The 23,396-nt window shown below is 46.9% G+C and overlaps 1 protein-coding gene across 5 annotated transcripts in view; it reads right to left on the bottom strand.

Annotated features, from left to right (window-relative positions):
* Positions 1 to 22,203, bottom strand: part of SCLY (selenocysteine lyase) — a 42,457-nt gene extending 20,254 nt beyond the window's left edge. For 2 of the 5 annotated variants that reach the window (XR_013519171.1, XM_035306197.3), the window contains exons 1-4: positions 22,063 to 22,203; positions 18,017 to 18,129; positions 12,042 to 12,142; positions 10,410 to 10,590 (exon numbers count right to left, since the gene is read on the bottom strand). Coding sequence is in view for 4 of the 5 variants with exons in the window: in XM_035306197.3 (XP_035162088.3) it covers positions 10,410 to 10,590; positions 12,042 to 12,142; positions 18,017 to 18,129; positions 22,063 to 22,151 (484 nt within the window). In the remaining variant the exon portion in view is untranslated. Of the gene's footprint in view, positions 1 to 10,409; positions 10,591 to 12,041; positions 12,143 to 18,016; positions 18,130 to 21,649 lie in introns of all 5 variants that reach the window. The other 3 variants (XM_035306198.3, XM_035306199.3, XM_035306200.3) reach the window with 3 other exon arrangements.
* Positions 22,204 to 23,396: the final 1,193 nt, after the last annotated feature.

Raw genomic sequence — 23,396 nt, 5'->3', positions numbered from 1 at the left:
GGTCGCAGCCCAGGTGGCCAGGGCTGGTGCCCTGACTGCCCTCACTCCAGAAGAGATGAGCTGAGGAGCCCACAGCTATCGCCTTTACACAGCGCTCTGCCTGTAAAGTGTGTGTGTGGAACAGGGGCACTCGGAGACAAGCTGGCCACACTCCCTGCCCCAATCTCCAGGTAAGTGACTGAGAGATTTTGCCAAGGGTGAGACAGAACAAGGAGTTCTAAAGCTCTCTGCAAAAGAAGTGACTTTATTCAGAACAGAGTGTGGGGAAGTTCAAGCCCAAGGGTGGAGACCCAGATGGCAACTGAGAAGCTGGTAGTTCCATGACAGCAAAAAGCTAAACCACAGGCCAACCAGATTACCAGAGAGATCCAGGGAAGATTCTAAGAAGAGCCCTCCAGGGTCAGAGCAAACTCCCAAGACTTCACAAAAACGATACTGCAAAGGGCTCCAGATGTAACCAGATTAGACTCTGGAGGAATTTATGCCCCAGAGCATTGTCAAAAATAACAGAGCAATCAGTTCACAATTAGGGGAACCTAACAGCCAGGCAGACAGCTGAACAGAGAAACCAGGGACAGGAACAGCCAAGAGAGTCCCTCTTACCCACTGTCACCTCAAGTGAGCGTGCACTTGCCAAGGCTGCACCCTGAGGCTTGTGAAGTCAGAAGCTTCACAAAGCTAGGGAAACAGACCTCATTGAAACAGCTCAGCCAGGCCACTAGACAGACAAGCAAGCAACAAAAACCACTAGGACAGGGAGGAAGAGGGGAATTCGTATCTAGGGTTTTTAAAATATATGACCTGACAAGTACAGTTTTCAACAAAAAGTAACAAGATGTGCAAAGAAACAGGAAAGTGTGGAAAAGCAGGAAAAAAGGCAAGTGACAGAAACTGCCTGCGACCATGCTTACAGAGATAAAGTACAATGACAATGGCTCATCAAATAGAGTCCTCACGATTAGCCAGAGAAATTATGAAAAAGAACCAAAGGAAATTCTGGAGTTGGAAAGTACAATTGATATGAAGCATTCACTGGAGGGGCTCAAGAGCACACCGGCACTGACAGAAAATACACTCAGTCAACAGTAAGGTAGATTTACAGAGATTATGCAATGCAAACACAAGAGAGGACAAACAGCCTCAGAGAAATGTGGGATACCACAAGGCAGCAATACGGAAAACAGGAATAGCAGAAGGGCAGGAGCAAGAGAAAGGGGCAGAAACCCTCTCTGAAGAATAATGGCTGACAATGTCCCAAACTGACGGAAAACATTAATCTACATACCCAAAGGGCTCAATGAATTCCAGGTAGGATAAAACAGACATTCACTCCCAGACACATGATAATGAAAATGTTGAAAGACAAAGACAAAGGAAGTGTATTGAAATTAGCAAGAGAAAAGTCACTCGTCCTATCTAAGTGAACTCCAGTAAGATTAACAGCTGAACCCAACAGAAACAATGGTTAGACAGCCGGTATGCTGATACTCAAGCGCTGAAAGAAAAGAGTCAACCAAGAATCTCATATCTAAAACATCTATCTTTCAAAAATAGTGGCAAAATAGAGATTCCAAGATAAACAAAAATGGAGAAAAGACATTGCTAGTAGCCCGCCTGCCTTATAAGAAATACAAAAGGAAGCTCCTCAGGCCAAAAGCAAGGAGCGCCAGGCAGGAATGTGAATCCACATGAACAAAAGCAAGGAGGACAGCAAAGGGAATTCTTTAACTATAAAAGGCAGCATACAGCCAGGTGCCGTGACAGGTGCCTGTAGTCCCAGCTACTTGGGGGACTGAGGCAGCAGAACTGCTTGAACCCGGGAGGCGGAGACTGCATGAGCTGAGATTGCGCCACTGTACTCCAGCCTGTGACAGAGAGAGATTCCATCTCAAAAAACATAGAGGAGAAAAACAGTAGTGTAACTGTATGTTGTTTCTGTTAACTGATGTAAAAGCAACTGTATAAAATAACACGTATATAATTATGCTGTTAGGGCCATAACACACAGTATTGGACGATAACAGCACAAAGCAGGTGGGAGGGAGCAGAACCGGCTTGGATGAAGGAAAGGACACCAGATGGAACAAATGAAGATCATGTGACAAGGCAGCTAAGAAGGCTACTCAAACCAATGTATAAACATATGCTTGCTCTTTCTTCCCTTAGCTTCCTTAAAAGATAAAAAATTGGCCAAGGGCAGTGGCTCATGCCTGTAAGCATTTTGGAAGGCTAAGGCAGAAGGATCACTTGAGCCCAGGAGTTCAAAACCAGCCTGGGCAACATAAGGACACCCTGTCTGCACAAAAAATAAAAAATTAGCAGGGTATATTGAAATGTGCCTGTAGTCCAAGCTACTAGCGCAGCGGAGGTGGGAGAATCACTTGAGTCTGGGAGGCTAAGGCTGCATTGAGTTGTGACTGACACCAAACTCCAGCCTGGGTGACAGGGTGGGAACTTGTCTCAAAAAAAAAAAAACCAGACATGAAACTAACTGAAATGATATTTGTGGCTGGGTACAGTGGCTCATGCCTGTAATCCCAGCATCTTGAAAGGCCAAGATGGGCAGATCACTTGAGGCCAGGAGTTCAAGACCAGCCTGCCCAACATGGAGAAACCCTGTCTCTACTAAAAATACAAAAATTAGCAGGACATGGAAGTGCACATCTGTGATCCCAGTTACTTTGGAGGCTGAGGCACAAGAATTTCTCAAGCCTGGGAGGTGGAGGTTGCAGTAAGCTGAGATTGTATCACTGCACTTCAGCCTGGGCGACAAGACTCTGTCTCAAAACAAACAAAAGATTTCAAGTCATAACATCATAACTAATCTTTCACCTTAAGGCACTGGAAAAAAAGGAGCAAACCAAACCTAAAACAAGTAGAAGGAAATAATAACCTATTTATGCCTAGTTTTCCATTACTGGAAGACTAAGCTTTTAGGAATTATTTGTATCCTACTGCTCAAGGTTATTGCCAAATTTTTCACACACACAAAAGTATAACCTCTACTATTAACTTCTGGCATAAATGGGTTAATAAAGATTAGAGTGGAAGTTAATAAAATAGAGACTACAAAAATAACAAAAAAATCAAAAGTTAGTTCTTTAAAAAGAGTTTTAAAAAAGATAAATCTTTAGTTAAATTGACCAAGAGGAAAAAAGGAGTAAGATTACTAAAATCATAAATGAAAAGGATATATATATATCTTACAGAAATAAAAAAGGATTACTAGAGTCTACAATAAACAATGGTGTGCCAATAAAATTAGATAACGAATGAAATGCACAAATCCCTAGAAGGACACAAACAACCGAAAATGACTCAAAAGAGATAGAGAGCCTGAACAGACCTACAAAAGTAAAGAGACTGAATCAGTAACTTAGAAATTCTCCACAGAGAAGCCCACGCCCAGATGTTGTCACTGGCAAACTCTACTGAATATTTAAGGAAAAATTAATACCAAGTCTTCACAAACCCTTCCAAAAAACAGAAGAGAAGGGATCACTTCCCATGATTTATATGAGGCAAATTTTACCCCCACACTAAACTAGACAAAGACATCACAGGAGAACTACAGACTAACACCTCTTATGGATATTGACAGAAAAGTCTAGCAAAATACTAGTGAACCAAATCTAAAAACATATGAAAAGGATTAAATGGTGCAACATCCAAAAATCAGTTAAGGTAATACAACACTACAAACAGAATAAAGAATAAAAACTCACACGATCACCTCAATAAATGCAGAAAAAGCGTTTAACAAAATCCAACACCCCTTTCATGATAAAAACACCCAACAAACCGAACACAGCAGGGAACTTCCTCACCCTGATAAAGGGCGTCTATGAAAAACCCACAGCTAACATTACACGAAATTATGCAAGAATGAATGCCTTCCCTTACAATCAGCAGCAAGATAAAGATATCCACTTTGGCCACTTCTACTCAACATTGTACTTGAGGTCCTAGCCAAGGCAATCAGACAAGAAAATAAAATTAAAGGAACACAGTTGGACAACAAGAAGTAAAGCTATCTCTATCTGCAGATGATATGACCTTAAATATAGAAAACCCTAAGGAATCCATTAAAAACCAATTAAAACTAATAATTAGGCTGGGTACAGTGGCTCACTCCTATAACCCCAGCACTTTGGGAGGCTGAGCTGGGGGAATCATCTGGGGTCAGGAGTTCAAGACCACCCTGACCAACATCATGAAACCTCACCTCTACTAAAAATACAAAATTAGCCAGGCATGGTGGCACATGCCTGTAATCCCAGCTACTTGGGAGGCTGATGCAGGAGAATCACTTGAACCTGGGAGGCAGAGGTTGCAATAAGCCAAGATCACTCCACTACACTCCAGCCTGGGCAACAAGAGTGAAACTCTGCCTCAAAAAAACAAAAACAAAAAACAATTATTGCTAATAAACAAATTCAGCAAAGTTGCCGTATACAAGAATAACACATAAAATCAACCGTACAGTGTGGAGGTTAGAGGTGCAGACTCCTCAGGTAGTCGAAAATCTATGTGTAACTTTTGATTCCCCTAAAACTTTTTTTTTTTTTGACATGGAGTCTCACTCTGTCACCCAGGTTGGAGTGTGGTGGCACCATCTCGGCTCACTACAGCCTCTGCCTCCCAGGTTCATGCAATTCTCCTGTTTCAGCCTCCCAGGTAGCTGGGATTACAGGTATGTGCCACTACCTGGCTAATTTTGGATTTTTAGTAAAGATGGGGTTTTGCCATGTTGGCCAGGCTGGTCTCAAACTCCTGACCTCAAGTGATCCGCCCCTCAGTGGGCCTCCCAAAGTGCTGGGATTATAGGCATGAGCCACCACACCCAGGCAGCTCCCCCCAAATTTAAACAATAACCTACTGTTGACTAGAAGCCTTACTGATAATGTAAGCAGCTGATTAACACAAATTTTGTATATTATATATATCACATGCTGTATCCTCACAATAAACTAAAGAAAACATACTAAGAAAATTCTAAGGAATAAAAAATATATTTACTATTAATTAAGTGGAAGTAGATCACCATATAAAGGTCTTCATCTTCATCATCTTCACATTGAGTAGGCTGAGGAGGAGGAAGAAGAGGGGTTGACCTTGATGTCGTAGAGATAGTAGAAACAGGAGAAAATCCACATATGAGTAGACCCACGTATGAGTAGACCCACGTATGAGTAGACCCACGTATGAGTAGACCCACTTATGAGTAGACCCACTTATGAGTAGACCCACGTATGAGTAGACCCACGTATGAGTAGACCCACGTATGAGTAGACCCACGTATGAGTAGACCCACGTATGAGAAGACCCACGTATGAGTAGACCCACGTATGAGTAGACCCACGTATGAGTAGACCCACGTATGAGTAGACCCACGTATGAGAAGACCCACGTATGAGTAGACCCACGTATGAGTAGACCCACGTATGAGTAGACCCACGTATGAGTAGACCCACGTATGAGTAGACCCACGTATGAGAAGACCCACGTATGAGTAGACCCACGTATGAGAAGACCCACGTATGAGAAGACCCACGTATGAGTAGACCCACGTATGAGTAGACCCACGTATGAGAAGACCCACGTATGAGTAGACCCACGTATGAGAAGACCCACGTATGAGTAGACCCACGTATGAGAAGACCCACGTATGAGTAGACCCACGTATGAGTAGACCCACGTATGAGAAGACCCACGTATGAGTAGACCCACGTATGAGAAGACCCACGTATGAGTAGACCCACGTATGAGAAGACCCACGTATGAGTAGACCCACGTATGAGTAGACCCACGTATGAGAAGACCCACGTATGAGTAGACCCACGTATGAGTAGACCCACATATGAGTAGACCCACATATGAGAAGACCCACAGAGTTCAAACCTATGTTGCTCAGGGGTCAACTACATTTCCATACATCAGCAATGAACAATCCAAACATGAAATAAGAAAACTCCATCTACAATAGTATCAAGAGAATAAAACACTCAGGGATAAATTTAACAAAAGTGCAAAACCTAACCCTGAAAACTGCAAAATTGCTGGAAGAAATTAAATATAAAGACATCACATGTTCATGGTTTGGAAAACAATATTGTTACAGGAGCAATACTGACCAAACTGATCTACAGATTCAATTCAATCCCTATCAAACTCCTGGCTAGATTTTTTTTGCAGAAATTAACGAGCTGATCCTAAAATTCTTTTGAGATTTCAACAGAAGCAGAATAGCCAAAACAACACTGAAAATAACAAATTTGGAGAACTCCTGCTTTCCTATTTCAAAACGTAGTACAGAGCTACGGTCATCGTAACAGTTTGGTACCAATCTAAGAATAGAAATACAGGTAAATGGAATAGAGCTGACAGTCAAGAAATAAACCCTCGTATATTATGGTCAACTGATTTTCAATAGTGTGCCAAGACCGCCCATGGAAGAAGAGTCTTCTCAACAAATGTGCTGGAGCAACTGGATGTCCACATGCAAAAAAAGTGAATGTGGACTCCTCCCTCACACCTCACACAAAATTAGCTCCAAATGTACCACAGATTCAAATGTAAGAGCTAAAACTATAAAACTCTTAGAAGAAAATATAGGAGGCCAGACACGGTGGCTCATGCCTGTAATCCCAGCACTTTGGGAGGCTGAGGCAGGCGGATTACCTGAGGTCAGGAGTTCAAGACCAGCCTGGCCAACGTGGTGAAACACCGTCTCCACTAAGAATATAAAAATTAGCCAGGTATGATGGTGCATGCCTGTAATCCCAGCTACTTGGGCGGCTGAGGCAGAAGAATCACTTAAGCCTGGGAGACGGAGGTTACAGTGAGCCCTGACTGAGCCATTGTACTCGCTCCCAACAGAGCAAGACTCTGTCTCCAAAAAAAAAAAAAGGAGTGCATTTTCATAACCTTGGGTAGGACAAAATCTTCTTAGATATAACACAGGGAACAACAACGGAAAAATAAACTTCATCAAAATGAAAAGCTTCTGTTCTTCAGAGGGTACCATGAGAGCAAAAGCAAACCCACAGAACGAGAGAAAACAGTTACAAACAATCCAACTGGTAAGGGACTTGTTTCATGCACATATAAAGAACTCTTACAACTCAATAAAATGACAAGTAATCCAATTAAAATAGGGACAATTAATAATAGACATTTTCCCAAAGAAGATATATACAAATGGTCAATGAGTACACGAAAGATGCTCAACACCATGGCTGTCGGGGAACTGCCAATCAAAACCAAAATGAGGTACCGCTTTACACCTACTAGGATGGCTATAATCAAAAAGACAACAAATGTCAGCAAAGAAGGAACTGGAACCCTGTTACACTGCAAGCAGGAGTACTGAGCGGCGAGGCTACTTTGGAAAGCAAAGCTTAAGGTTAAACAGTTACCTTAAAAGTTGTCAGATAGTTACCACATGACCCAGCAATCCCACTCAAGTATAAACTCAAAAGAAATAAAAACACACCAACACACTAAAACATACACACAAATGTCACATCGGTCATATCCACCAACAAATGGAAACCACCTAAATGTCTATCGACTGTCAGACAAAATGTGGTACAGATACACAATGAAATATTATTTATCCATAAAAAGGAATTAAATACTTTACATGTGACAACATGGGTGAACCTTGAAACATTACGTGAAACGGAAGAAGGCCATCACAAGGACCACGTGATAAGATTCCATTCATAAGAGTCTAGAATAGGGAAATCTACAGAGACAGAAAGTAGATGACAGGTTGCCTAGGGTGGAAGGAAATGAAGATTTACAGCTGACTGGTACAGGTTTCTTTTAGGGCTGGTGAGAATTCTCTATAACTGAGAGGGGCAATGGGGGCACAGCGTAGTGACGACACTAAACACTGCTGAACTGTACACTGTAAGTAGATGAATGCTGGCTCATTAATCTGATCTACAAAGAAATACACTGGGACGTGTGGAGGGGGAGAGAGCGCGAGGAAGGCTGATGAGGGTCCAGGTCCTCATTTTTACATTGGGGATGCTTGTGTTGAAAAACCAAGAACTAGGGGTTAGGTGTTTAAGTTATTTAGCTTCAACTGGAAGGGGGTAAAATGGTAATATCCACAATAAAAACTCAAGGCAAACTGTAACAGCGGTTGCCTCTGCAGAGGATTAGGGGCAGCTCGGGGAAAACTGACTTTTTTTTTGAGATAGAATCTCACTCTGTCACCCAGGCTGGAATGCAGAGGTGCAATCTCGGCTCACTGCAACCTCCACCTCCCGGGTTCAGGTGATTCTCCTGACTCAGTCTCCCAAGTAGCTGGGATTACAGGTGCCCACCTCCCGGGTTCAGGTGATTCTCCTGACTCAGTCTCCCAAATAGCTGGGATTACAGGTGCCCACCTCCCGGGTTCAGGTGATTCTCCTGACTCAGTCTCCCAAGTAGCTGGGATTACAGGTGCCCACCTCCCGGGTTCAGGTGATTCTCCTGACTCAGTCTCCCAAGTAGCTGGGATTACAGGTGCCCACCAGCAGGCTTGGATAATTTTTTTTTTTTTTTTTAAGTAGAGACAGGGTTTTGCTATGTTGGCAAGGCTGGTCTTGAACTCCTGACCTCAAGTGATTGCTTGCCTTGGCCTCCCAAAGTGCTGGGATTACAGGTGCGAGCCACTGCATCCAGCGGACTTTTTACTTTATACTCTTCTATAACATTTTACCTACTTCCATCACCTGCATGTCTGTTTTTTTTAATTGCACAATTTTAAACAAAAGGATAATTACAATGGTAACTAATCATGATGTATACTAAGTTGCCCTTCTCTGTACTGGTAAGACAGGGAATAAAAGGTACCAGAAAAAAAAAGTACCAGAAAAAAAAATTAAAAAAAAAAAAAGGTACCAGAAACTAGCAGTACTTAAAAAAAAAAATTAGATCATTTGAAAAAAGTGGTTAAAAAATTAAATCTTGGCATCTAAATCTTTTATTTTATTTTTATTTTTTTAAATAGAGACGGGGTTTCAGCATGCTGGCCAGGCTGGTTTTGAACTTCTGACCTCAGGCGATCAGCCTACCTCGGCCTCCCAAGTGCTGGGATTACAGGCGTGAGGCGCTGCGCTCAGCAGCATCTAAATCTTTCATGTGAATATGTTCACATACGGGCAAGCATTCAAGTAAGACCACAAAGAGAATGTTTCGTTATAAAATTTTTCTTTTTTCTCCCCAAGATGGAGTCTTGCTCTGTCTTCCGGGCTGGAGTACAGTGGCATGATCTCGGATCACTGCAACCTCTGCCTGCAGAGTTCAAGCAATTCTCCTGCCTCAGCCTCCTCAATAGCTAAGACTATAGGCACATGCCACCAAGCCCAGCTGATTTTTGTATTTTTAGTAGAGACAGGGTTTCACCATGTTGGCCAGGCTGGTCTCACTCCTGACCTCAAGTGATCCGCCCACCTTGGCCTCCCAAAGTGCTAGGATTACAGGCATGGGCCACTGTGCCCGGCCAAAAAAATTTTTTCAAAAAAGGCTTCATAGTCAAACCAAGCAGTTTGGCCACTGTCCCTTAATCTTTAAGACAAAAACATTTTCTTTTTATTCATCGTCAGGTTTCCAGACAGATTACACAAGAAAGCTCAGGCTGAGAAGAAACTCTTGTTTCAAGGACAGTGTGGGTTAAGTGGCTGCCCCGCTTTTACAAGCGAATGGTCTACACCTGGTGAACATGTCACTCCCTTTTGAGACTTCCTATGACAGGAGAACTGAAAGGAGGCTCTATCCGTGCTGTGTGACAGCCACAGGGCCACCGCTGCTGCAGCGAGCCTCCTCCTCCTCCCTGAGGCCCCTGCCACACCAGGGCACCACCTCACTCCACTTTTCCACGCACAGCGAGGAGCTCGCCTCGTGGCTGAGATCAGGTGCTGCAGCTCACTTATTCTAGCCTTCCCACCTGAAGTTTAGGTCTATCTGATCCTTTTCCTTCACAGAGTGGGAGCTGAGGTTTTATGATGAAAACCAAATAAAGACAAGCATCATTTGTCGATTTGCAGACGTACTATTTAAAGGTTAAATATTTATTATATACAAGTTTCAAATATCACTCATTCATACAAATGGCTAGTTCTACAGATTGATTCTCACTGTTTTTCCTAAGGCAGAGTTTGGCCATACTTGCCGACCCCCTTGTGGTAGCTGGCCTCTGCAGTGAGGGGGCAGCCAGGGAGCCCAGGGCAGTGATGGGCAACTATTCACCAAGGCGCCAGGGCCTGGCTCCCCATCAGAACCAGTGAGTCACAGTGAGTGGCACACTGAAGCGACATCTCCGAGGCGGATCCCAGGCTCTGCCCGCAGCTCACTCCCCGCCTGGCAGCTGGAGCTCAGCAGGCCGGTCCCAGGCCCACCCGGCACTCACTCACCCGCAGCTTGCTCTTCTGCCAGGTGCTCCAGGGGTAGTCGAATGGAGTCGTGTTCCACAGAGGAAGTGATGAAATGGGGCTTGGCCCCGTCTACTGGGCTGTGGTGCACACCCGTGTCTCCCTTCGACGTCTGGTTTACGTAGAAATGTTTCACCACAGAATGGATTACTAAATTATTTGACTGCAGAGATACAGCAAAAAAAGCATGTACAGAAACTGTCCTGAGGTAAGGGTTGGAATGACAGTTTCTGTCACCTAATTTCTTTTGTGGCTAACATCAAAAAAGCTTCAAAGAAATCCAACTTCCTGAACTGTAACTTTTGAAAGATTTGGGGTTTTCCAACATTTAAAAACTTGAGATTCATTTCCAGCCAATCATGTCTGTTTTACTGTTAAGCAATATTATTAATTTTTAAAAATTTATATAAATGTGTTTGTTGGTATAAGCGCAGTTTTGTTATATGCATAGAATATTATGAATCTGAGGCCGGGCGCAGGGGCTCATGCCTGTAATCCCAGCACTCTGGGAGGCTAAGGCAGGTGGACCACGAGGTCAGGAGCTGAAGACCAGCTTGGCCAACATGGTGAAACCCTGTCTGTGCTAAAAATACAAAAATTAGCCGGACAAGGTGGTGTGCGCCTGTAGTCCCAGTTACTCGGGAGGCTCAGGCAGGAGAACTGCTTGAACCCAGGAGGCGGAGGTTGTGGGGAGGCAGAAGTTGTGGTGAGCCGAGATGGCACTACTGCACTCCAGCCTGGGCAACAGAGCAAGACTCTGTCTCAAAAACAAACAAACAAAAAAGAACATTATGAATTTTTAAATTTTATAATCTGCTATAAAGAGTATTTTGTACAGCCACCCACTACTGGTGGGAGTATAAACTGGCACAACCTCTACCGTGGGCCATTTGGCACATCCACCAAGTGAGGCCTGTGACCCAGCAATTCTAGTCCTTGGACTTTCTCCTACAGCGGCCCCCACAGTGAAGCAAAACGGTGTGTCTAAAGGGTATATATTAATACTGAGTGCAGCACTGTTTGTTTCAGCAAAACCTTGAAAAGCCCTTCAATATCTATCAATTAGGGATGAAAAGCAAAGATTCCAAGGCGAAAATGATGGGGAAACCTCCTTATGGAAATAACAGATTACATACTACATTACAAGAATCCTATCGCTACCTGAAGGATACGTAAGATTTCTCTCAAGCTAACATGCACTACAGCAAGACCACACGCTACTCTTTTCTTTCTGAGACAGGGTCTCACTCTCTTGTCCCGGATGGAGTGCGGCAGTGTGATCACAGCTCACTGCAGTCTTGCATTCCTGGGCTCAGGTTCCTCCCACCTCAGCTTCCCTAGTGGCTGCGACTACAGGTGTCCACCACTACACCCAGCTGATTTTTTTTTTCTTTGTAGAGATGAGGTCTCCCTATGTTGCCCAGGCAGGTCTCAAACTCCTGGGCTCAACCAACTCTCTTACCTTGGCCTCTCAAAGTACTGGGATTACAGGCATGAGCCGCCACACCTGGCCTACTCTTTCTTTAAATAAAAATGGAGCAGAAGGGAAGCACTTTCTGTGTGTTTTATTATAACTCACAGCTCAAAGAACCTAAGTGTGTTTAGAAGCTTTACCTCAGTGCCCCCGGAAGTGAAGATGATGTCTTGAGGTTTCCCACCAATCATCTTCGCAAGGCTCTCCCGAGCTGCTTTTATAATATCTTTGGCCTTTCTCCCTTGAAGGACAGAAAAGGAAATTCATTAGCGTTGCTTCACCAAGCCCAGTCAACACACCTGAAAGGACAGCCTCATACGAAGGAGCGAGAGGTCTGGGTGGGCTGTTCGAACACAAAACCTGCCCCCTTAATGTGAGCACAGCAAAACGCCACAACCTAGACGCAACCCAGCAAAGGGGCGGCTGTGACAGAGCAGCGAACCAGTGGCCAACTCCATGAGACCCAGAAACAAGTACGGGAGGCTGGCTAAGACCCCCACGTCCCCAAGTGGCTTCCTTCCTTCCTACTGGATGCCAGAGGGAGGGAAGCTGTGGCCATCTGCCTTGCTTCCCAATCAGGATGGGAGAATGAAAGGATGGAATGAGTTGCACACAATTAAAACCAGCAGAAGCAGAACTCACGACTCCTCAACGCAAAGTCCAATGCCGTATCTCATTCCGCATGTCGCCCAAGGCACAGCTGGGCTGCACAGGTTACTAGCTCAGGGGTACACCTGCTTTCACACACGGCTATGCCTCTGGCCATCACCCACTTTCACTGGCTAGAAGGAAAACACAGGGGCCAAGCTTGATGGGGCAAAGAAAGAAAGACCCTGGCATGGGAATTCCAAAAGTTTCAGTGGCCATTATACTAATAATGTACATGCCAGGAGTCCTCAAACTTTTCTAACCATTCAGTCTTCTTTGTAAAAAAAAAAAAAAAAAAAATTGAGCAGCCACCTCCAAAACATACACGAATGTATCACAAAACATCATTAAAAAGAGAAATACGAAAAGCTCAGGTAAAGTAACGTGAAGTAAGCCTGCTGCCCCTTCATGCCGCTGTGTAGATTCAGTTTTAAAAGCAGTTTCCTATACACCTAAGGCCTATGGTGTTTAGGAAAACCCCATCGTTTTACTTGGTGACACTAAAAGTCACCATAATAAACTGTCACCCTCACGCCTCTCTCAGCCTTCCTTCTCTCAGGATAACGGTTTGGTTGTGTCCCCACCCAAATCTCATCTTGAACTGTAGCTCCCATAATCCCCACATGTCATCGGAGGGACCTGGTGGGAGGTAACTGAATCATGGTGGCAGGTCTTTGAGATCTGCCATGAGAACCTTGCTGTTCTCATGACAGTAAGTCTCGTGAGATCTGATGGTTTTATAAATGGGAGTTTCCCTGCACACTCCCTCTTGCCTGCCACCATGTAAGACGTGACTTTCCTCCTCTTTCGCCTTCTGCCATGATTGTGAGGCCTCCCTAGTCATGGGGAACTGTGAGTCCATCAAACCTCTTTCCTTTATACATTACCCAGTCTCGGGTATGTCTTTATTAGCAGCATGAGAACAGACTAATACACTTGGGAAATGAAATTCCATGCCTCAGCAGCCCCGGGCAAAACCATGGGCTCTTTCCCTTCTCATTCTCCGCCCTTAATCCACCAGCAAATGCTGTAGGCTATGTTCAAAAGAGGTTCTGAACCTGACTCCTCTCTACTGCCCAGCCACCAACCAAGCCAAGGCCTCTGCTGCGATGTTCTCCTAGAGGCCCCCCAAAGTCCATGGACCCCACCAGGGTCCATTCTCCACAGAGTGGATGAGGCAATGTCTCAGAAACCCAAATACATCTTGGGCAGGTGCTGAATGCACAGAAAGTGCTTGGTCAGTGCTGCTCACGTCAGCGGTTCCCCAAACCCCAAGGCCTTTTCATGAGGTCCACAAAGTCAAAACTGCTTTCATGATGTTACTAAGACATCATCTGCCTTTTTCATGCTCCTTTTCTCACAGGTATACGGTGACGCTTCCAGAGGCTTCCGGCGCTATGACCATATGGCGACTGCAGCTGGTGGGACGGGGAGGTGTGGGCACTGGCTGTCTTCCAGCAACAGGCAGTAAGGAGACTTCCACACGACAACAGTGCCACACTCACTAGGTCTCTTACGTTTTGCTGAAGATAGCTTATTTTTCATAAAAAAGTATACATGTAATGAAAGTATTACTATTTTAAATGAATTGCTAAATGCCTAGTAAACAAAAGCTCCTTGGGGCCCTTCATCATTTCTGCATGTAAAGGGGTTGCGGGAATCCCGTCACCCCTTGCTCTCTTCCAAGCACACTCCTCTCACTCCCAGGGACAAGGGCCCACACAGACGCCTCCGCAGCCCTACACAGTGCTGCCCCCCAAACCTCTCAGACTCCATCTCTACCACCCCACAACCCTCTGCAGTGGCCACCTGGGCCCATTCCCTGTCACTACCCTGAGCTTCTCAACTGGGCAAATGCCAGGTCCCGGAGAGGCCTACCAGGCCAGCCCATGCTCCAGCCCCTGCCCTCCGTGGTGCTGCCCCACAGTCCCCCCACCCCAGGATGGCTCTTTACTCACATACTCAGATTTGTCGATTTGTTCTTTGTCTGTTCCCCACCCCTGCACCCTGCTAGAAAGGAAGCTCCAAGGGGCAGGTGCCGCATCTGTTTCTGTCCCCTCTGCTCGTGGCCACAGCGTAGCACATGCAGTGCTGCTGGAGCCTGTGCGTCCGACCCCACACAGGCCTGAGTCCCTGGCACCAGAGTCCAAGTCCCACAAGATCTCACAGAGCTGTCACCTGAGAGCGTCGAAAGACATGACTGGCACAGGCCCTAGAGCACTGCTGACTGCAGGAAGTGGGGGCATGGTGGGAAAGCCCAGAAGCCACAGCTGAAAGAGCTGGGTCCCACGGTGATCAGCTAAGTGACCCGTGGACCCCTAAACTGCCCTGAAAGCAGATGCCTCACCTACAAACCTGAAACAGAAGTCCCGCCTGCCTGCCTCACAGCACTCACTAAGAACACACATGGGAAAGCACCACAGAGCTCACCCACGGCACAAACTCCATAGCACTGTCCCAGCCAACTCCCAAAGGGCGCTAGTCTGGAAAACCACAGATGACTGGGACAGGGACGCCAGAGCACACCTCAGGACAGCATGTGCTTGCTATTTCAACGTGAGGACAGGAGAGGCCCAACAGGAAGCTGGAGGGAATCCAATGTTTGCAATTAACACAGCTAAAATTTGCCTCGGAGTTTAAAAGAGATGTCTTCCTAAACCTTGGACTTGGTAAACATCTATGTTCATAACATTATGCATGCCAATTACTGATACACTTTACAAACAGGTAACAAAAAGAAAATACCCCAAACCTCCCACGACTCCCCTCCTCAAAGATAACTGTCGTGAGTGTATTTGGAGTGCTGTCACCTGTGCTGGGCAGCCAGTCGTCCTCACCGCCTGTCTCCCTGCCTACCATGGTGGCAGGGCTTCATTTCCAACTGGTCCCAGCTGTTCAGAATTAAGACCCCATGTCCCAACACTGCAATGACACATGGCTATAGGGCCAATTTCCAGGCCAAGTTACACACAACACCCAGAAGCGCCTCGAAGATCTCAAGCCCTCCCCTCTCCTCCCGACACGTGGGACTGGGACATGATGGCTTGAGCTGGAGCAGCCATCTTGACTTTGAGGGTCAAGGTGAGTGTCAAGAGGATGGAGGAGGAATAGGACAGAAGTCGGAGTCCCTGATAATAGTGGAGCAGTGGACAGGTACAGTGGCTGGCGCCTGTAATTCCAGCACTTTGGGAGGCCAAGGTGGATTACTTGAGACCAAGAGTTCAAGACCAGCCTGGGCAACACAGTGAGGCACTGGCGGAGCCACGTAGCCGGCCCCAGGCTGAGTGAGAGAGAGAAACTGCAAGGTGCTTAAGCCACTGTTACCTTGGGTGTTCATCTCTTACCGAAAAGCTATCCAGTAATTTTCCATGCTTGCCCATACACAAGGCTTTCTCTACCAGGGGAGGTGGGAGGGGAAATAATACAATCATTTTGCATATCCCTTTTAATAGCATCCTTTTTTTTTCTTTATTTTTTTGAGACTGAGTGCAGTGGCGCCATCTCGGCTCACTGCAACCTCCGCCTCCCAAGTTCAAGTGATTCTCCTGCCTCAGCCTCCCCAGTAGCTGGGACTACAGGTACATGCCACCACACCTGGTTAATTTTTGTACTTTTAGTAGAGATGGGTTTTCACCATGTTGGCCAGGCTGGTCTCGAACTCCTGACCTCAGCTGATCTGCCCGCCTCAACCTCCCAATTGCTGGGATTACAGGTGTAAGCCACTGCACCCCAACAATAACATGCTTTTTCTACCTGACCCAGATGCCAATATTTTCGGGCTAGGTCATGGCTAGAGTCCACACCACTGCTTTGGCAGGGTTCAGCGCTTCCTGTGGGGCTCCAACATACTTTATTATCCACCCTCAATTCACGAATGCTGAGCTTATTTCCAGGTTTTTTTTTCTTTTTGCTATTATAAGCAAGACTGTGATAAATATCTTAGGTATGTAAAATCTTTCCCCACATCCTCAACATTTTCCTTAAAATAAATTCCCCTCTAAGACTTTAAATAATAATATTTAAATATTATTAAAATGTTTAAATAATATTGTGAAAATAATTAAACCACTCTATGATAAATTAATTTTCTTTTGCATTTCTGAGCAGCAACAGAAAGTGAAGTGCCACATCGTCGAGTTTATGGTTGGTTATTTGTGGAAACCTGCAAGCCACCGCCAGGCTTCACTCAGGTCCAGAACAGGATTTCTCCCGGAGAGCTATTCCCAAACTTTCCATGAGACAACGTCTGTGGTCGGCATTTAATTATTCTCCGTATTTTCCAGTTTAATACATCAGAAAGTTCACTTTTAGTACAGGAGAGACTGGATACAAGGCAACGTGCAGAAGATTAGCAGAACAGACCAGCAAATAAGCCAGCAGATAAGTTAATGAGTGACCAGCATCTGAGCTGAAAGGCTTTGTTATTAAGTTGCTGTGAAATTTTTAATAAGCAAATGGATATGAGAACATATTAAACTCTGTAAGTCGCACATGAATGTTACTAATTGTATGGCCTGGCAATATTCTATCTGAATTTATTTTAGTTCATTACAATCCACAGTTAACAGAGTTCATCTTAATTATTCCTAATGAACATTAAATAAGAAAGGTAAGACTTTAGCTTGCTCATCTGTCTGAAAAACAGATTCTAACTCTGCCAGATAACTAACTTGAAGCAAATTATTCTCTAGAACCTCCAATTTAATGCTCTACATTACAGTAAGATTAAACAAATAAGAATATTTATAACTAAAGTAATTAATAAGTAGTTTTCATTTTTACAAAGGGCCAGGATTCTATGTTATCCTGATGACCTAAAAGACATATTTTGGCCGGGCGCGGTGGCTCAAGCCTGTAATCCCAGCACTTTGGGAGGCTGAGGAAGGTGGATCACGAGGTCAAGAGATCGAGACCATCCTAGTCAACAAGGTGAAACCCCGTCTCTACTAAAAATACAAAAATTAGCTGGGCATGGTGGTGCACGCCTGTGGTCCCAGCTACTCGGGAGGCTGAGGCAAGAGAATTGCTTGAACCCAGAAGGCGGAGGTTGCAGTGAGCCAAGATCGTGCCATTGCACTGCAGTCTGGGTAACAGCGAAACTCCATCTCAAAAAAAAAAGACATATTTTGCAGACTCTGTAAGGATTGCCTGAGTTAGATTTGTGAAACGTGCAGCAAGTGCTGACTGCTACTACAAGGAACTCTCCACAGACACCTTTCTCATCTGGGAAAGGGTGAGGACAGCAGGTTAAAAATTAAACATTAAAGATTAAAGAGTACAGGGTCAGCAAGGCTCAGGTAACACGTGAACTTCTCAGAAAAGAAACTATCAAAAAATTACAGCTCAAGATTTGCAGCTAACAGAAATCTATTGAAAACAAAGCCATCACACGTGGGTATGCAACTGCTCTAAGAGGGACCCGGCCCCTTATCTCCCATCTGTGAACATGCGCGTCTTCTAGAATTACCTGCTGGATAAGGACTGCTGGGATTTCCCCAGGCTTCCCACATGGCCTCGGTCACAGCCTGGATGACTTCTGGCTCCAGGGGAGTGGTTGCATTATAGTCCATATAAACCTTCCTGAAGGGAAGAAAGACACCCATGAAGGAAAAGGAGATGCTATACGGGAAATACGGCTGCTCTATGTCTATGCTGTTGGCAGGGGCAAATGGTGTAAAGGGCATGGCGGTCCTCTGCAACGAGCACTGCCGGTATCCACGAGCCTCACTCAGGCTTCTCCGATCTGCACTGCTTATGGAAAATGATGCATAATTTCTAATGATCTAGTGTTTGCCAATTTCTTTTATAATTGATAGGATTTGTTGGTCTGTTCTGCTAATCCTCTGCACGTTGCCTTGTATCCAGTCTCTCCTGTAGTGAAATTTCTGATGTATTAAACCTGAAAATATGGAGAGTAATTAAATGCCGACGACAGACGTTGTCTCAGGGCAAGTTTGGGAATAGCTCTCCGGGAGAAATCCTGTTCTGGACCTGAGTGAAGCCTGGCAGTGGCTTGTAGTTTTCCACAAATAACGAACCATAAACTCAACGATGTGGCAAATGCTAAACCTTTCATTTAGGTTTTCAAAATTTCTTTCTAACAGGGCACAGTGGATTGTACCTGTAGTCCCAGCCCCTGGGGAGGCTGAGGTGGAATGACCACTTGAAGCCAGAAGTTTGAGGCTGCAGTGAGCTATGATGGCACCTATCAATCGCCACTCACTCCAGCCTGGGCAACACAGCCAGACCTAATCTCCAATAACAAATGTTCTTTTTTGAGACGGAGTTTCGCTCTTGTTGCCCAGGCTAGAGTGCAATGATGCATTCTCGCCTCACCACAACCTCCGCCTCCTGGGTTCAGGCAATTCTCCTGTCTCAGCCTCCCACGTAGCTGGGATTACAGGCATGTGCCATCACGTCCAGCTAATTTTTTGTATTTTTAGTAGAGACGGGGGGGGGGTTTCACCATGTTGGCCAGGATGGTCTCGATCTCCTGACCCCGTGATCCACCCGCCTCGGCCTCCCAAAGTGCTGGGATTACAAGCATGAGCCACCACGCCCGGCCTAGAACAAACATTCTTTCTACCCCTTGGTAGGATTAATGGTGTGTTGGGCCCAGATTTCCCATTTGCTGCTGTAAAGGGTGGATCGATGGCCTCTTCCTTATGGAAGGAGGGAAACAGCTGCAGATTCCCAAGGGAATTTTCCTGTCTGCTGTTTTAACTTCATCAGAGGTTTGCCTTATTTCCGCACACCCGTTTCTGCAATGGTCTGTGGGGCTTGTGGTGACCTTTGGCTCCAGACCTTGCACTTTGTTTCTTTGCCCAGAAAGACTATGCCCTGCCCCCACCTTACCTTTTTAGGTCTTTATTCCAGCTTAGTCCTCTTGTGAGACCCCCTGCCCTGCAGCTCTGTTTCAAACTGCAGCTGGCCTGGTGTGGTGGCTCACGTCTGTAATCCCAGCACTTTGGGAGGTCAAGGCGGGTGGATCACTTGAGGTCAGGAGTTTGAGATCAGCCTGGCCAACATGGTGAAACCCCGACTCTACTAAAAATACAAAAATGAGCCCTATTTGGGAGGCTGAGGCAGGAGAATCACTTGAACCAACCCAGGTGGCGGAGGTTGCAGTGAACCAAGATCATGCCACTGCACTCCAGTCTGGGCAACAAAGTGAGACTCCATTTCAGAAAAATAAAAACAACCCCACAAAACTGTAGCCACCATGTCCCTCCTCCCTCCTCGGCCTCCATGTCCTCTTCCCTTCTTCCTTTCCAGGCAGCAGCATCATCTGACACATAGGACTTGTCCCCTTACTGTCCATCTTCACAGAGTGACAGAAGTCCGGCTCCATCGGGATGTGGGCTTTTTCTCACTGCCCTGTCACCAGTGCTGAAGCCCACAGCTGCCACACAGCAGGGCCCTGATTTTTATATGACTAAATAAATGCCACAGGAAGTACAAATTCCCTGAAAGATCCCTCACTAAGTAAAATTTATCTGTATATCTTTTTACTAATATCCAAAACCTTTGGAAGCCTTTAGAAAAATATGTAGTAGTAGTCCTGCCTGATATTAATTGACCTCATTTTTAAATAAACAGTGCTTATACCAATCCACATGAAAACCCAGATACAATGACTATGGCAGTTAAGCCACAGAGTGTGGACAGATGTGCATTAGTTGTAATGAAGCATCTTTTCTGTTCAAAATCACTCAACAGGCCGGGTGCAGTGGCTCATGCCTGTAATCCCAGCAATTTGGGAGGCCAAGCGGGTGGATCACCTGAGGTCAGGAGTTCAAGATCAGCCTGGCCAACATGGTGAAACAACATCTCTACTAAAAATACAATAAAATTACCTGGGCATGGTGGCACGTGCCTACAATCCCAGCTACTTCAGAGGCCGAGCCACGAGAATCTCTTGAACCAGGGTGGTGGATGTTGCAGTGAGCCACTGCACTCCAGCCTGGGTGACAGAGTGAGACTCTGTCTCAATTAGAAAAAAAGAAAAATCACTCAATAGGTACAAGGCTTTGGCAAGTTTGACTCGCCATCCTCCAGCACTCTGGTGCTAGGATTAATGGCCCCAGGAATCTCCCAGCCTGGCTTGACTTCGCATGTGTCCTTAAGTCTGCTTTTCTTTCCTATAAATAAGCATCCAAAATACCTCAGGCTAGCTAGTGTTTGTTGAGTGACTATAGCTCTTCGATCTGCTGCTAGGCTGAACAAATCTATGCCTCGAATTTCAGATTAATATTTTACACGTTCCTTTGCTTCATTATTTGCTGCTCCTTAAGGTGCTATCAATATTGAACGAGCAGGCTCAATTTCATTAGCTTCATAACCAAAAAACAAAACGTCGCCAGGCGCGGTGGCTAACGCCTGTAATCCCAGCATTTTGGAAGGCCCAGGTGGCTGGATCAGAAGGTCAGGAGTTCAAGACCAGCCTGGCCAAGATGGTGAAACCCCATATCTAATAAAAATACAAAAATTAGCCGGGCATGCTGGCAGGCGCCTATAATTCCAGCTACTCAGGAGGCTGAGGCAGAGAAATGCTTGAACCCAGGAGGCAGAGGCTGCAGTGAGCTGAGATCATGCCACTGCACTGCAGGCTGGGTGACAGGGCAAGACCCAGTCTCAAAAAATAAAGTCTTTGGAATCTCGCTCCACTGATTCCCTCGGGAATAGTTTCCCAGATCTCTTCACTTTGTTCTAACCAAGGCAGAATGCCAAATGTACGAGCTTTAGGCCTAGACCCCTCATATTCTAAGCATGGGTAGCGAATGAGCCACAAAAAGGAAAAAGAGGGGTCTGGAAAGAGAAGACACACCAACAAGAAAGTGCACAACCCCTGCCTCCTGCTGTGGACAAGTGTGGACACCACGTGCTCCGTGTCTCCGCGGTGGCTTCTCAGCGGCGGCCAGCCCCGGTTTCCTGCAGCTGGGCCAGTGCCTGGGAGAATCCTTAATTATTCCCTTCACCTGCGCCAGTGCGCCAGCTCCCCACCACCGCACCCCCTTCTCGGCGCCCACCACGCCTCCTTCCTAGGTAGTTACACGATCCCCGGCTGGCTTCCCGGCTGCCTCCCTGGTCCCACGCCTACCTGCGCCCCTGCTTTATAGGAAGCAGCCAGAGGACTCCTTCAAAACACCCTGCCTCGCTCGCTGATGGACCTCCGGGGCCAGATACGGCTCCGAATGAACCCCGAAGTTCTTCCCGGGCTCAGGGGCTCTGCCGGGTCACCTCCAAGTCCTCTGCCCTTCGCTTCTGCTGCGCCCCCTTCCCGGCAGGCTCTGCTTCTCCAGAACCTGCAAACCTCACCCCTGGAAGTCACTCGAGTTCCGGCCCCAAAGTCACCTCTCCGGGGGTCACTTCCCAGGCTCCTGGAACGTCGCATCCCTGACTTAGGCCGCCCCCACGCGAGCTGCCCCCGGCCGGCCGTCCCCTCCGTCCCCCCGTGGCACAATCGTGGACTGACGCTGGCCGCCTCCCCCGCCCTCTCCTGACGGCGCGCACCTCTCCGGCGAGTTGTGTTTTCCACAGCCGCTAGGCTGACTCGCCGTGCTCGCCGACGCATCCCGCCCCGGCGCCGCGGCCGCCTCCATCCTCTCCCGCCCAGGCAGGCGCTCCTGCTTTCTTCCGCTGAACCTGACCGCTGGGGAGGAGGCGGGGCCGCGACGCCCAGGCGCGCCCGGATTGGCTGAGCAAAGCACCCGCCAATGCGCCCACTTCACAGGACAGCCGGGGGAGGCGGGGCTGCGCGGAGTCAGGTGACTGGAGGGGGCGGGGCCTGGGGCGGCACAGAGCGTCCCACGAACTGCGCGCCTGCAGCGGCGTCTCCCGGGCCCGCGGATCCTCGCTCCTTCACTTCCGGGGGAGCCCCGTGACCTTCGCTCTTCGGAGCGGGGTTGCTGTCTGGCAGCGGCCAGCTAGTCGGCTTGGGAACCGGCGGAATCCGAGCTGGACCTGAGGAGCCAGGGCGGCGGGCAGTCCTGCGGGTGCCTCCCTCTGGCCGCCTGCGCGCGGGTACGTGCGCTCCGGGAGAGCCGGGGCCGCGCGGCCTGGTTCGCAGCGAACACTCGAGGGGAAGTGCCCGAATCGCGGCGGCAGGGCCCCTGGGAGATCTCGCAGGCCGTCCTGGACAGCGATGAGCAGGTCTACGGGAGCCTGCGCGTCTGTAGTCGGAGCAGCTCCCCAGGGACGGGGATTGGCGTGAAGTTAGACTCACGCACGGAGGGACTTGAGCGGATCTGGAGTAGAGGATGGAGCCCATTGATGAAATAGGGCAAGAGATGAGGGACTCTAAGCAGTGGGCGTGGAAATGCAGGAAAGATGAATTCAAGATCTGTTTAGGCCGTAAAATAGGCAGGCAGGAAGTGGGGCCGCGAGGGACAGGAAGGAGGCAAGGATTGCCCAAGTGACGGGGAAAGTGTTAGTGCCTTTTTCTGGAGTAAGAGGGAACACGGGAAGGGGAACATGATGGGTTGAGCTCTGGACATGTTGTCTGAGACATTCAAGTGGAAACATCCATCATTCAGGTGTCCTGCCAACCATTAAGAAAAGTCCGTTGTGAAAGTGGTAAAAATGAGCAAAAATCCCTGAACTCTCATGAAGCCATCCTACTTCCCCCCCGCTTTTTTTTTTTTTTTTTTTTTGCTTAATAGTGACTAACTTTAATTGAGCCTTGAACTATGTATGCCTGGCAGTGTTCTAAGTATTTTTCGTGTGTTTACTAATTTAATCCTGACGATTAACCCAGTCCGTAGGTATCTTACATATGAGGAATCCACGATACAGAAAGGCATCTTGGCCAAGTTCACACAATTGGTGGTGGAGCCAGATTCGAATTC

Source organism: Callithrix jacchus, chromosome 6 (genome assembly GCF_049354715.1).
Source record: "Callithrix jacchus isolate 240 chromosome 6, calJac240_pri, whole genome shotgun sequence".
Lineage (NCBI taxonomy): Eukaryota > Metazoa > Chordata > Mammalia > Primates > Cebidae > Callithrix > Callithrix jacchus.
The sequence above is the reverse complement of the archived record's forward strand: the minus strand, read 5'-3'. Positions and strand labels throughout refer to the sequence as shown.